Here is a 10,928-nt window from a genome sequence, read left to right as displayed (position 1 = left end):
GAGTGAGAGCAATAATTCTAGGGCCAGTATTTTGGGGTATCTCTAAATTGATGACCTGTGGGGGCTTTTAAAGTGTCTTTTATTGACTTTTTGGGGTACTGCAGTTTTTCGCCGTTTCACGGTCGCACGCAATCTGTAAACTGGGCATGTTGGGTATCGTTTTACTCGTTGTAACCTCATCTTTTATATTTCATTAAAAAAATGGGTAATTTGTTGTGTTTTGGGGCATTTAATTAAATTTGTCACTAAATTTTGGGGTTTAATAAGGAGTTGCGCTAATATTGCGCAACATAAAAATTTTCAACTACCACCATTTTATTCTATAGGGTCTTGGCATTCAGAAAATATATAATGTTGGGGGGTTTTACGTAATTTTCAGGCCTAAAATGTGGAATATAACATGGGTGCAAAAATGGAAAAAAGGGCCTCAGTCATGAAGGGTTTAAATACATTTACAGGCTTATGTTTGGACACTTTTCTAGTGAAGAAAGGGTCATTTTAAAAGAAAATTATATCATGTACGTGTACATTGATATATATCAATGTTTTGCGTGTCCATCATTGCAGCTGTTGTGCCAATTGCTATGTACTGCTGATGCTCCTATCCTCCACTACCACCAAAAAGAGAAATTCTGTTTTATTGTTTTCATATCCAGATAATTTGTTCTATTCTCCTGAAAAGTCCCCCAAAAGCAAATTGACTCAAGCAACAAAGAAAAAAAGAAATCTGACAGGAAATCATTTCTCAAAGTTATTTGTTGTTTACACTTTTATTGGCACAGTCAATGATGAATGATGATAAATAGAAATAAAAGAGGCTTAGCCAGTACTCACCACAGTAAAATGCAAAACTTCATAGTTGCAAGACAAATATTGACCACCAGCATATTAAATTCTGGGTCTAATTCTCCAATCAATTATACTTTGACTTGGGTTCTTAGGTTATCAGGCTTATATGGTTATACTTCATTGGCCAGCCATTAATTGGATGAATGTATTGAGATCTGGACTCTGCTGATCCTTCAATACCTGGGGGTACCATTAGTACCATTACATTATATTCTGCGTTGTTATGGTTAGTATTGATAGTACAATTAATATAGTATATTTTTTACTGCCAGGTCTGTATTGTTAGCATTGTAATTCTTGTATTTATGGGCATCTTGTAGTGTCATTTTACGTAGTATAAACATCATCTACAGAGAATGGAACATAATTACACAAGTTATACATGGCATCAGACCTTGCCACTGCTACCAAGGCACAATAGATACTTATTATGACAACATTGTTATCATACCCTGTTATGATAACCTTCACACAGAGAAATTATGCATGAGTTCCTTTGCAGAAAGCTAAGCTTATCACTGAAATGTTATAAAAAAAATGTTTTGCTTTCTGACTGATACAGGTATAGGGATATCATCCTGAAAGCGTATGTAACTCCAAAAGCAGAAAATATTATATTGCAACTTACTAGGGATGCACCGATACTCAGCATTTTCAGGAGTCCTTGTACCCCTGAAAATGCCTGGATACAAATTTTTAAACTGGCTTCACAGGAAGACTGCCAAGGTCCCCTGCAATGTCTCTGCAGCCGGCCAAAAATCTAGTGCACCACGCAACCCGCCACCCGTCGCCTGACCGGTACTCAGTTAAGGCTGCACAGCCACCTGAGAGCTGCACAGAGCCCAGTATACAAACTGCAGAGCCACTATTAACCCCCACACAGCCCAGCTGAGAGCTGCGCAGCACGCCATTGACCCTGCACAGCCACCATTAACCTTGCACAGCCACCTGAGAGCCACACAGAACACCATTAATCCTGCATAGCCACCCTAGAGTTTGCACAGCCCACCATTAATGCTGCACAGCCACCATTAACCCCATACAGTCACCTGAGAGCCACACATATCACCATTAACCCTGCACAACCACCTGAGAGTCTGCACAGCTCACCATAAACCCTACACAACCACCATTAACTCCACACAGCCACCTTAGAGTCCGCACAGCCCACCATAGACCCAGCACAACCACCTGAGAGCAGCAAAGACCATCTTTAACCTTGCACAGACCACCAAAGATCTCACACAGACCACCATTAACTCCACACAGCCACCTGAGAGCTGCACAGTCCACCATTAACCCGGCAAAGCCCACCATAGTCCACGCATAGCCCACCTGAGAGCCTGCACAGCCCACCATAGAACCTGCACAGCCACCTGAGACCCTGCACAGCCCACCTGAGACCCCGCACAGCCCACCATAGATCCCACATAGCCACCTGAGAGTCCGCATAGCCCACCTGAGAGTCCACATAGCCCACCATGGACCCTGCAAAGCCCACCTGAGAGTCCACACAGCCCACCATAAACTCTGCACAGCCCACCATAGAACCTACACAGCCACCTGAGAGTCCACACAGCCCACCATAGACGCCACATAGCCCACCTGAGAGTCTGCACAGCCACCTTAGAGCCCACAGAGTCCACCATAGACCTCACACAGCCCACCTGAGAGTTTGCACAGCCAACCAATGAACCTGCACAGCCACCTGAGAGTTTGCATAGCCCACCATAGAACCTGCACAGCCACCTGAGAGTTTGCATAGCCCACCATAGAACCTGCACAGCCACCTAAGAGCCCACACAGCCCACCATAAACTCTGCACAGCCACCTGAGAGTCGGCTTCGGCCGACCTTTCTCCATGCCACGAAGCATATGCCTTCGGCTCGGCTGCCTTCGGCTGCTGTACGAGCTATTGTGAAAGGCAGAGACGGCCGAAGAGAGCCGAAGGATCAGCTGAAGCTACGGCTATATCCTTTGGCTCCATAATGAATAACCCCCAAAATATATTTTCTTATATCTAAAAAGTAAGCATCTCTTCTGATTTGACAAAACTCCATAAATTTCCAACCCATCCTCAGCAAAAACTGGCAAAAAAGTATGCTGTTATGGTTCAGCAGAATTATTGGCATCTTCAAGATAGACATGCTTTCACATTTTCCTGTATCTATTTAAAACCAATCAGATCAAATAATCTCAACTTCTTGGCTCTTCCAAAAATTCATATGGGGATCAACCCACCCTACACCCAAAGAAACACTGACACACACATTGAGGGAATACAAGATCATTAAAATAGGCATTCTATGAAACTTTCTCACAGCATCCAGATCAGTAATCCCTAGATACTGGCCTTTACAATTTGGCTCCAACCATTGCTGATTGGATCACAGAGCTAAACCATATGATGCAGATGATGACCGCAAAGAACTGTTCATCCACGCATGGGCTACATGGATAGCATTTAAGCAATCTTTACAACTCCTTCAACTGGTCTTCAGAGCTAGGACAAGGGTTGCCCCCCTGTTTACAACCTACTCTTATTTCCCCTCACAGGGACACCATCAGGGGGGTATGGCCGATACCCATGTAAGGGTACGGTGGGGGGGTCTGGCCCCAGCAGCGGCAGAAGAGGCCGGGCTCCAGCAGCGCCGGTCAATCTGTGGGAGAGGCCAGGTCCTAGCAGCAGCAGGTAAAGGCCCCCGACCAGACCACCTGAGACCCTGCAGAGTCCACCATAGAGTTCTAGATGGGCTGTGCAGGACCTATGGTGGGCTCTGCGGGGTCACTCTCAGGTGTGCTGGGTGATGGTCTCATGTGGGCTCTGTGGGGCCTCAGGTGGGTCCAGAGTTCAGTGCATTACTAAATCCTGAGTTCAGTGCATTACTAAATCCTGAGTTCAGTGCATTACTAAGTCCTAAGTCCAGTGCGTCACTAAGTCCTGAGACCAGTGCGTCACTAAGTCCTGAGTCCAGTGCGATACTAAGTCCAGAGTCCGGTGCATTACTAAGTCCTGAGTCCAGTGCATTACTAAGTCCAGAGTCCAATTCATATACTGTTCTGCATTGCTGTATAATGTATTGCTGGGATTTGTAGTCCCCCTGCAGCCGGTGCCATTTTGCATTAGAGTGTAAGTTCCTCTGTACAGAAACTAATGTGACTGGCTCAGTGTTCTCTGTACAGCATTACAGCAGGTGGGGGAGGGGGGCCTAGCCATGTAGGCTGTGTGGGGCCCCATGATTTCTAATGGCGGCCCTGCCCCTTCCTACCCCAAACATCCCCCTACCCTTAACCCTACACCAGCTCCTTTGCTCACCCTATATCCTTCTCTTTTCCTGTCCCTCAAATTTATTGACTCCCACTCTATAACTAACCCCCTCCTCTCATAATCTAAGCAGACACTGCCATTTACCCTGAAGAGCATACACATAGCTATGTCCTTCCCCATCCCCTTTTCTTGGGTCTTAGATAATGTACATAACTACAAAAAGATAACTGATATACTTTGTAGTTTATTCAAAATTTTGGATATAGTACCTTACATATATATCTGCTGTGTCTCTGTTTTACTGTCCTAAAAAGTTGAATAAAAAAGAATTTGGGAAAAAAAAATAATGAGCCTGCCATAAATGTCTGGTCAGTCATTTCATGTTATAGGGTGGCAATACTCTTTCCATGTCTACAAATTGTGCTCCTGTGTAGTGATGGGCTGCCGGTTCGAGTGAAACGGAAGTTTGACTCGAACATTGCTTGTTCGAGCGTTCGCCGAACTTTGTGGGATGTTCGCGCAACGTCCCACAAGGCAATGCGCCCTCTGAAGCTCTAATTGGTTAAAGTCTTGCACCTGACCCCTGGTGTCAGGTCATGATGACTTTGCCCAATCATGGCTCAGAGCTAAGTCCCAGCAGCACACTATATAAGGCTGCTTACACCGCAGCCATACATAGTGTGTTGCTGGACTTAAAAAAGATAGAATCTATATGCAGAGTTCTATATGCAGAGTTCTATATGCAGAGTTCTATATGCAGCGTTCTATATGCAGCGTCCTATATACAGCATTGTGCACTAAAGCAGTCAGTCATATTGGTCTATTATAGCAGTCGATCAGAACAGTTGATTCTGACAGTCGATTATTGCAGTCTATTGCAGTGAACATCATGTCAGAAAGGAGGGCGTGCCGAGGGCATGTGGCCTGGTATGGGAGGAAGGGGGAGCGCTCGATCGCCCCCCCCCCCCCTTTCACCCCCTTTCAGGCCCTGCCAGGCCTATGTTCGGATCAAGGGTCTGGTATGGAATTTTAGGGGGGACCCAACGTTTCCCCCCCCATTTTTGGGGGTGGGGGTACCAGGTTAAGGGTATGGTATGACTTTAAGGGGGAACGCCACACACTTTTTTATTTGTTTTTTTTACATGGGGTCCCTCCTAAATATTCCTACCAAACCATAAGGGTCTGGTATATGCTTTAAAATAAAAAAAATGTGGTCCCTCCTAAAATTCCTACCAGACCTAAAGGATCTGGTTTTGTTTGGGAAGGGGAACTTCACACTTTAAGAGTTAAACATTTTTTAAAATTTTTTTTTCTTTTTAAATGTCACTTTTTGCTGCAGCCGGTTCTATACATCGTACAGATCCGCCACTTCACATGCAGTTTATGGGGACCCCCCAGGCACAATATTTGAAGGCATTTTTCATTTTTATTCTTACCCTTTAAGTCATGTAAAAATCACTGTTCCTTTAAAAACTTTTTTTTCTTTTCATTGATTTATGTCCCACAGGGCAGTACCTGGAACCCTATACCTTTTATGGCCAATAACTTGCATATAAGCCTCTCAAAGGAAACAATCTTTCCGAAAGTTCGACCCCCCCATTGACTTGCATTGGGTTCGAGTTCGAATTCGAACTTTTCAGCCGTTCGAAATTTCGAATACGAACCGAACGTGGGGGTGTTCAGCCCATCACTACTCCTGTGTTGTCACCCTCTCATACAGCATTCTGATGGAGACTACAAGTAGACGTTTTAGCACACATTAAGAATTAGATGACAGGAAATAGCATACAAGGCAGATAAAGGACCACCTTTACCAAAAATACAACCTTTCAAGAACCCACATGTATGGATGAGGAAGGGTTCTCTGTTGAAGGCAAAAGAGATGACATCAAAAAGAGTACTGTAGATGCAACACCATTAGCCTCAACCCAATTTTTATGAATTGTTTGTTTAGGGGTTCTTTAATGACAATCTTAAGGTTACTTGTTGCACATTTTTGTAACCTATAAAAACCAAAACATATTGCTGTATCTGAGGCTAGATTCAGATCCCGGCGATCCCAAGACGTGCGTCTCGGCCCGTGTTATCGTGCATGATTGAACACAGCGATTGCCAAGTGGCCCCATTGATTTCAGTGGGGTTATATCCGCGTGGCAATCACTTAAAAAAGGTACATATACCTCTTTTTGAACTGCGATCGTGCGCGATTGCACTGTGGTATTACGGCAGGAAACAGCGCGATCTGCCTGGTGGGACTGGGGTGCCATTCGAAAATAATGGCACCATCAGCCTGATCGGTGATGGTGTGCATTTCCGTGACTGCACAGCCATCTGCACGGTTTCGTAGAAGATTGCCCTAGTGTGAACCTAGCCTTAGTTGTTACCTGACTGTGTAAATTTTTACTGATTGATTGCTCTTGTATACTCCACATCACATTTTCTTTCTGCAGACAAAATCTGTGATCAGATAAGTGATGCTGTTCTAGACGCTCATCTACGGCAGGACCCTGATGCTAAGGTTGCCTGTGGTAAGTAGTGTTCATATCATTTTTATGACAGTACATTTATGAAAGTTTTAATCTAATGTCTAAGCATTAGGACTGGCCAATCAGGATGAAAAAATGATACACTGTTATATGTGTTTTAAATTAAATTCTAATTTGTTGCAAGCAGTAAATTGTTAACTTAAAGAGGAACTGAACTCCTTGAAGATGTGTCCCAAATAAAAAGGCAGGCAGAGGCCAAAGGATATTTTACCAGTATTGCGTGTGGTCTCCCTACAGCTGATCCTTTCCCCATTATTGAAATTACAATGCCTTGTACTGCACTGTGGCTGTGTGGAAGCCACCACCTTTAGGGTATTGCTAAAGCATGATTGACATTTCTAAATGTTCCCTATAAGGTAGCAAATCTTCACTTTTTGATTCAGGTCCACTTTAATATCATTTAACGTGAACCTGACATTGATGCCAACCTGGCCAATTCAGACTCAGCATATGATTAAAAAACTACATAAGCAGAAGATACCTTTAGCACATGTCAAAATGATTTGTAGATTCCAAGATGTAGGAAACTGAAATAGTATGCAAATCTCAACTTTTCCTGTGTATAGACAAGCATAGCCCCACCACATGGTGCCAATTCAGCAGTTATCTTAGAAATATTTGGCCATGGTCAGGTTTACTTTAAAGATGTTCCCACCCCCTGCTATGTACATTTACATTCTGAAAATATTTTTATTAATGTATTTTGTATTATTTTAGTTTTCTTGTTTTTTGAATACTTGCCAGAATGATGTTGTTATGGCTGGTGGTTGTATCATGTAAAATATAAACTGCACAAAATAAGCAACTTGTATACATTAAATGTAACTCATTATCTTCCAGAGACAGTGTGCAAAACTGGAATGGTATTGCTCTGCGGTGAAATCACATCCCGAGCTGTTGTAGATTACCAGAAAGTGGTTCGTGACACCATCAAATATATTGGATACGATGATTCAGAAAAAGGTAAAACTGCAACATATTCCCCAACCTAAACATATTTATTCTTCATTAATCATTAGTCATTAGACATTCATTTTATTTTTTACTATATTTATGATAAAAGCACTCAAGCATATTTTGTTTCATTTATGTAGGTTTTGACTATAAGACATGCAATGTGCTTGTAGCTCTAGAACAGCAGTCTCCAGATATTGCTCAGGGTGTACATTTAGATCGTATAGAAGAAGATATTGGAGCTGGTGATCAGGTACTATAGTGCACTTATTGCTACTGTCAATCCTAAGCTAACTATGCCAATGAAGATATGGTTAACTACAGTATGTCATTCTTTGGATATTTCATACTTTATTTGATGTTGCATTACAATCTTTTCAATTCTGCATGGTCTTATTGGCACTTATTTTTCATTCTTTGCCTTGCTCTCCTATATGTCAATAATTTGTTCTTCTCTGAGTTAATAATTTATACGTCTTATGCCATGTTGTTTTTAAACAACGCACCAATAGTAATACTAGAACAAACACAAAACAAAAATGTCACACTCACCAGCTAGCCTACAAAAAAAAAACAAGTTACACCATCTAACACATTGCATTAAAAACAGAGAAGTCTTAGTTGCACAACATTTGTTAAGGACACTGCCTTGTTAAGGACCCTCTGTGTAGTGTGGTCCTAATTCTAATCTGAGAGTCTCCATCTTGTATGTATTGTGTCATATATAGCAATGGATAAATTGAGTGCAGGTATACCTGGAGGTAGCCCATTCCTTCTTAAAGGCACAGGGACACACCAGAACCACAGTACAGCACAATGGCAGCTGAAGACTCCCAGTGTGTCACCACACCAAATCCAGCAAGATACTCAAAAAAAGCTAGTTTTAAATTAATTGGTGCAGTTGCATTTTTGTTTAAATGCCAAAACTACCCCCTTATATCAAGGAATAAGCAAGGTCTAAGTAGATTAATCTGGTTCACAAAATCAGGTCCCTAGATCCTGCATTGTGCCTGCACAGAACCTGGAAGACTCTCTGGGATGGCCAGAAGGCACATAGGGCATTTATTAATTCTGTCCCACAACAAAGCAATTTTAAACAGGAGCAATGGAACAGATTACAAAAGGTTAAGCTTGATTTATAAATTCCTCTCCCATCTGATGTAATGCAGCACTGCCACAGAATGAAACCTGCCGTGACAACATCTTATGTGTGTGTCTGTTTAGTGAAAATATGTCTCATCTACAGTAATAAACCTTTTGCAGACCTGTGCAAATTGCAGATAAATCCAGGACAGAATACACAAGAAAACTGTTGCATAGACTTTGCTGAGTGAGAAGCAGTGATTTGCATCTAACTGTGTTGCTAATATGCTTGATAAATGCCCCCCTCTTTCATAAATTCTTCCCGTAGCTGCTCTTAAAGTAGACATTTACCCACTTTCATTCTATAGTGATAGAAAATTGTAATATATTTTCTGTTACTTACCTTTACTGGGTTCCCTCTTTCTGGTCTTCATAGGCACTGGTGATCTTATGTCACTGGTGACATAACTAGGAACTCACAGAGGCCACTTGCAAAAGCTACATCACCAGTGCCTTCCAGTGAGATCTCAAGCCCTAGTCCCCCCCAGCAGGGTAATGTGGTATGGCACATGCACAAGAGGAGGCACATGACATGAAGGCCTGCTACTTCCTAAACCAGGTTTTAGGAGGAGATAATAATTTCAGATGGGTCCATCAATTGTCTATCGAAAGACATACATGCATTAATCCACATAGCAGAGAGCCCACACACTTTGAGCTCTCTGTGTTTGGGGGTACCAGCTCATATAGTATACATCTAATTAGCATATTTTACGGATACGTTGAGTTTGGAAAAAAGAAAAGAAAATAATGATGGATGAGAGGATCCAAACTCTGAGAGCAGGCTTGTGGGAGATGATTAGATAAACTTCTAGCAAGTTTTTTTAATAAAGACCATCATCTTTACTTTACTACTTAGTATATTAAACTTTAAGTGCAAACTGCCTTTTGTAAAAATATCAATGTCACTGAAGAATGTGTATGCAAAGATTCCAGAACACTGCTGTACAGAGATGCATGTAAGCATCCACCCCATCCACTTCCTTTTCAATAATCTTTCAATTTTCCATTTTGTCTTTCACTTTGTTCTGTAGGGTTTGATGTTCGGCTATGCAACAGATGAAACAAAAGAGTGTATGCCACTGACTATTGTCCTTGCCCACAAGCTAAATTCAAAACTGGCAGAATTAAGGCGCAATGGGGAGCTGCCATGGCTTAGACCAGATTCCAAAACGCAGGTAACCAAAATGTATTATTATGTAACAAAATACATTTGAAACACTTTTTATTCAGATTTCTGGGAATAAATGGTATAATTTTGAACTGATGGAGCAACCCAAGATGTTTCTCTCTTCAATAATTATGCCCCTCCATTTGATATTACGTTATTAAAAAAAAAACAGTAGTTTTTTTTTTTCAGTAGTAGACTTCATAATGAGCAAGCTCAGGCAACTGGTCTAGCCTCGTCACCCAGTAGTCAATTGGTTGTCCATTGGCAGGGTGTCCACATCTGCTCTTGATATTATATAATTATACATCATATGGGTTTTGCACTGCCGATGACTGCTACCAGCAGCCATGCCTTGATGATGCATAATGAAGAAGGACCTGAAAGTCTCACTTAGATAGCCACAACTGCTACCACTACGATGAGTATCCAAAGTAATTTGTACATGAAAGGAAATCCTGTCATACTCTGGTAAAGCTGTTTAGATGTTCCTCTGCAGCACCTCTTTGAGTTGGCACAATTTTTGCTCCCTCTTTTTTTTGGGAGGATGAACTCTGGCATTTTCGCTTTTTTTTTATGTGGATCCAAGAGGGTGGTCAACCAGTAATGGCCTCTCTCCTTGATGGCCTGAATCCTCGAGCTTACCTGAGGTTTACCCAAGTTTACAATGTTGATGAGGGTGAAATGTACCTTTTGGAAGCCTGCCCCATGCCCTCCACCTCCTTGCCACCAGCATCCCAACCCTCCTTTTCCTTGTTCCCCTTCAGTAAATTGCTGCCTGACAGGGACGAATTTAGGATAAAGCAGGCCTCTTCCTCTTGTTGCTATGCCTGCAGTGCCCAGTCAATTACACAATGCAGTGTGTGCTCTAGCAGGAACAGAAGAGGGATTGTGTTCCTGATCCCTTTCCTCAATACAGCTCACCATTCTGGTCACTTTATCAATCAGTGACAAGAGGGTACACGCACCCTGAATAAGGGGCCACATAACCCCCCCCCCC

The 10,928-nt window shown here is 42.3% G+C and overlaps 1 protein-coding gene across 1 annotated transcript in view; it reads left to right on the top strand.

Annotated features, from left to right (window-relative positions):
* Positions 1–10,928, top strand: part of MAT1A (methionine adenosyltransferase 1A) — a 37,066-nt gene that overhangs the window by 15,750 nt on the left and 10,388 nt on the right. The window contains exons 2-5 of the mRNA XM_018555930.1: positions 6,568–6,645; positions 7,504–7,626; positions 7,758–7,870; positions 9,795–9,938. Of these exons, the coding sequence (XP_018411432.1) occupies positions 6,568–6,645; positions 7,504–7,626; positions 7,758–7,870; positions 9,795–9,938 (458 nt within the window). The remainder of the gene's footprint in view (positions 1–6,567; positions 6,646–7,503; positions 7,627–7,757; positions 7,871–9,794; positions 9,939–10,928) is intronic.

Source organism: Nanorana parkeri, unplaced genomic scaffold, assembly GCF_000935625.1.
Source record: "Nanorana parkeri isolate BGI_ZX_2015 unplaced genomic scaffold, ASM93562v1 scaffold218, whole genome shotgun sequence".
Taxonomy (NCBI): Eukaryota; Metazoa; Chordata; class Amphibia; order Anura; family Dicroglossidae; genus Nanorana; species Nanorana parkeri.
The sequence above is the reverse complement of the archived record's forward strand: the minus strand, read 5'-3'. Positions and strand labels throughout refer to the sequence as shown.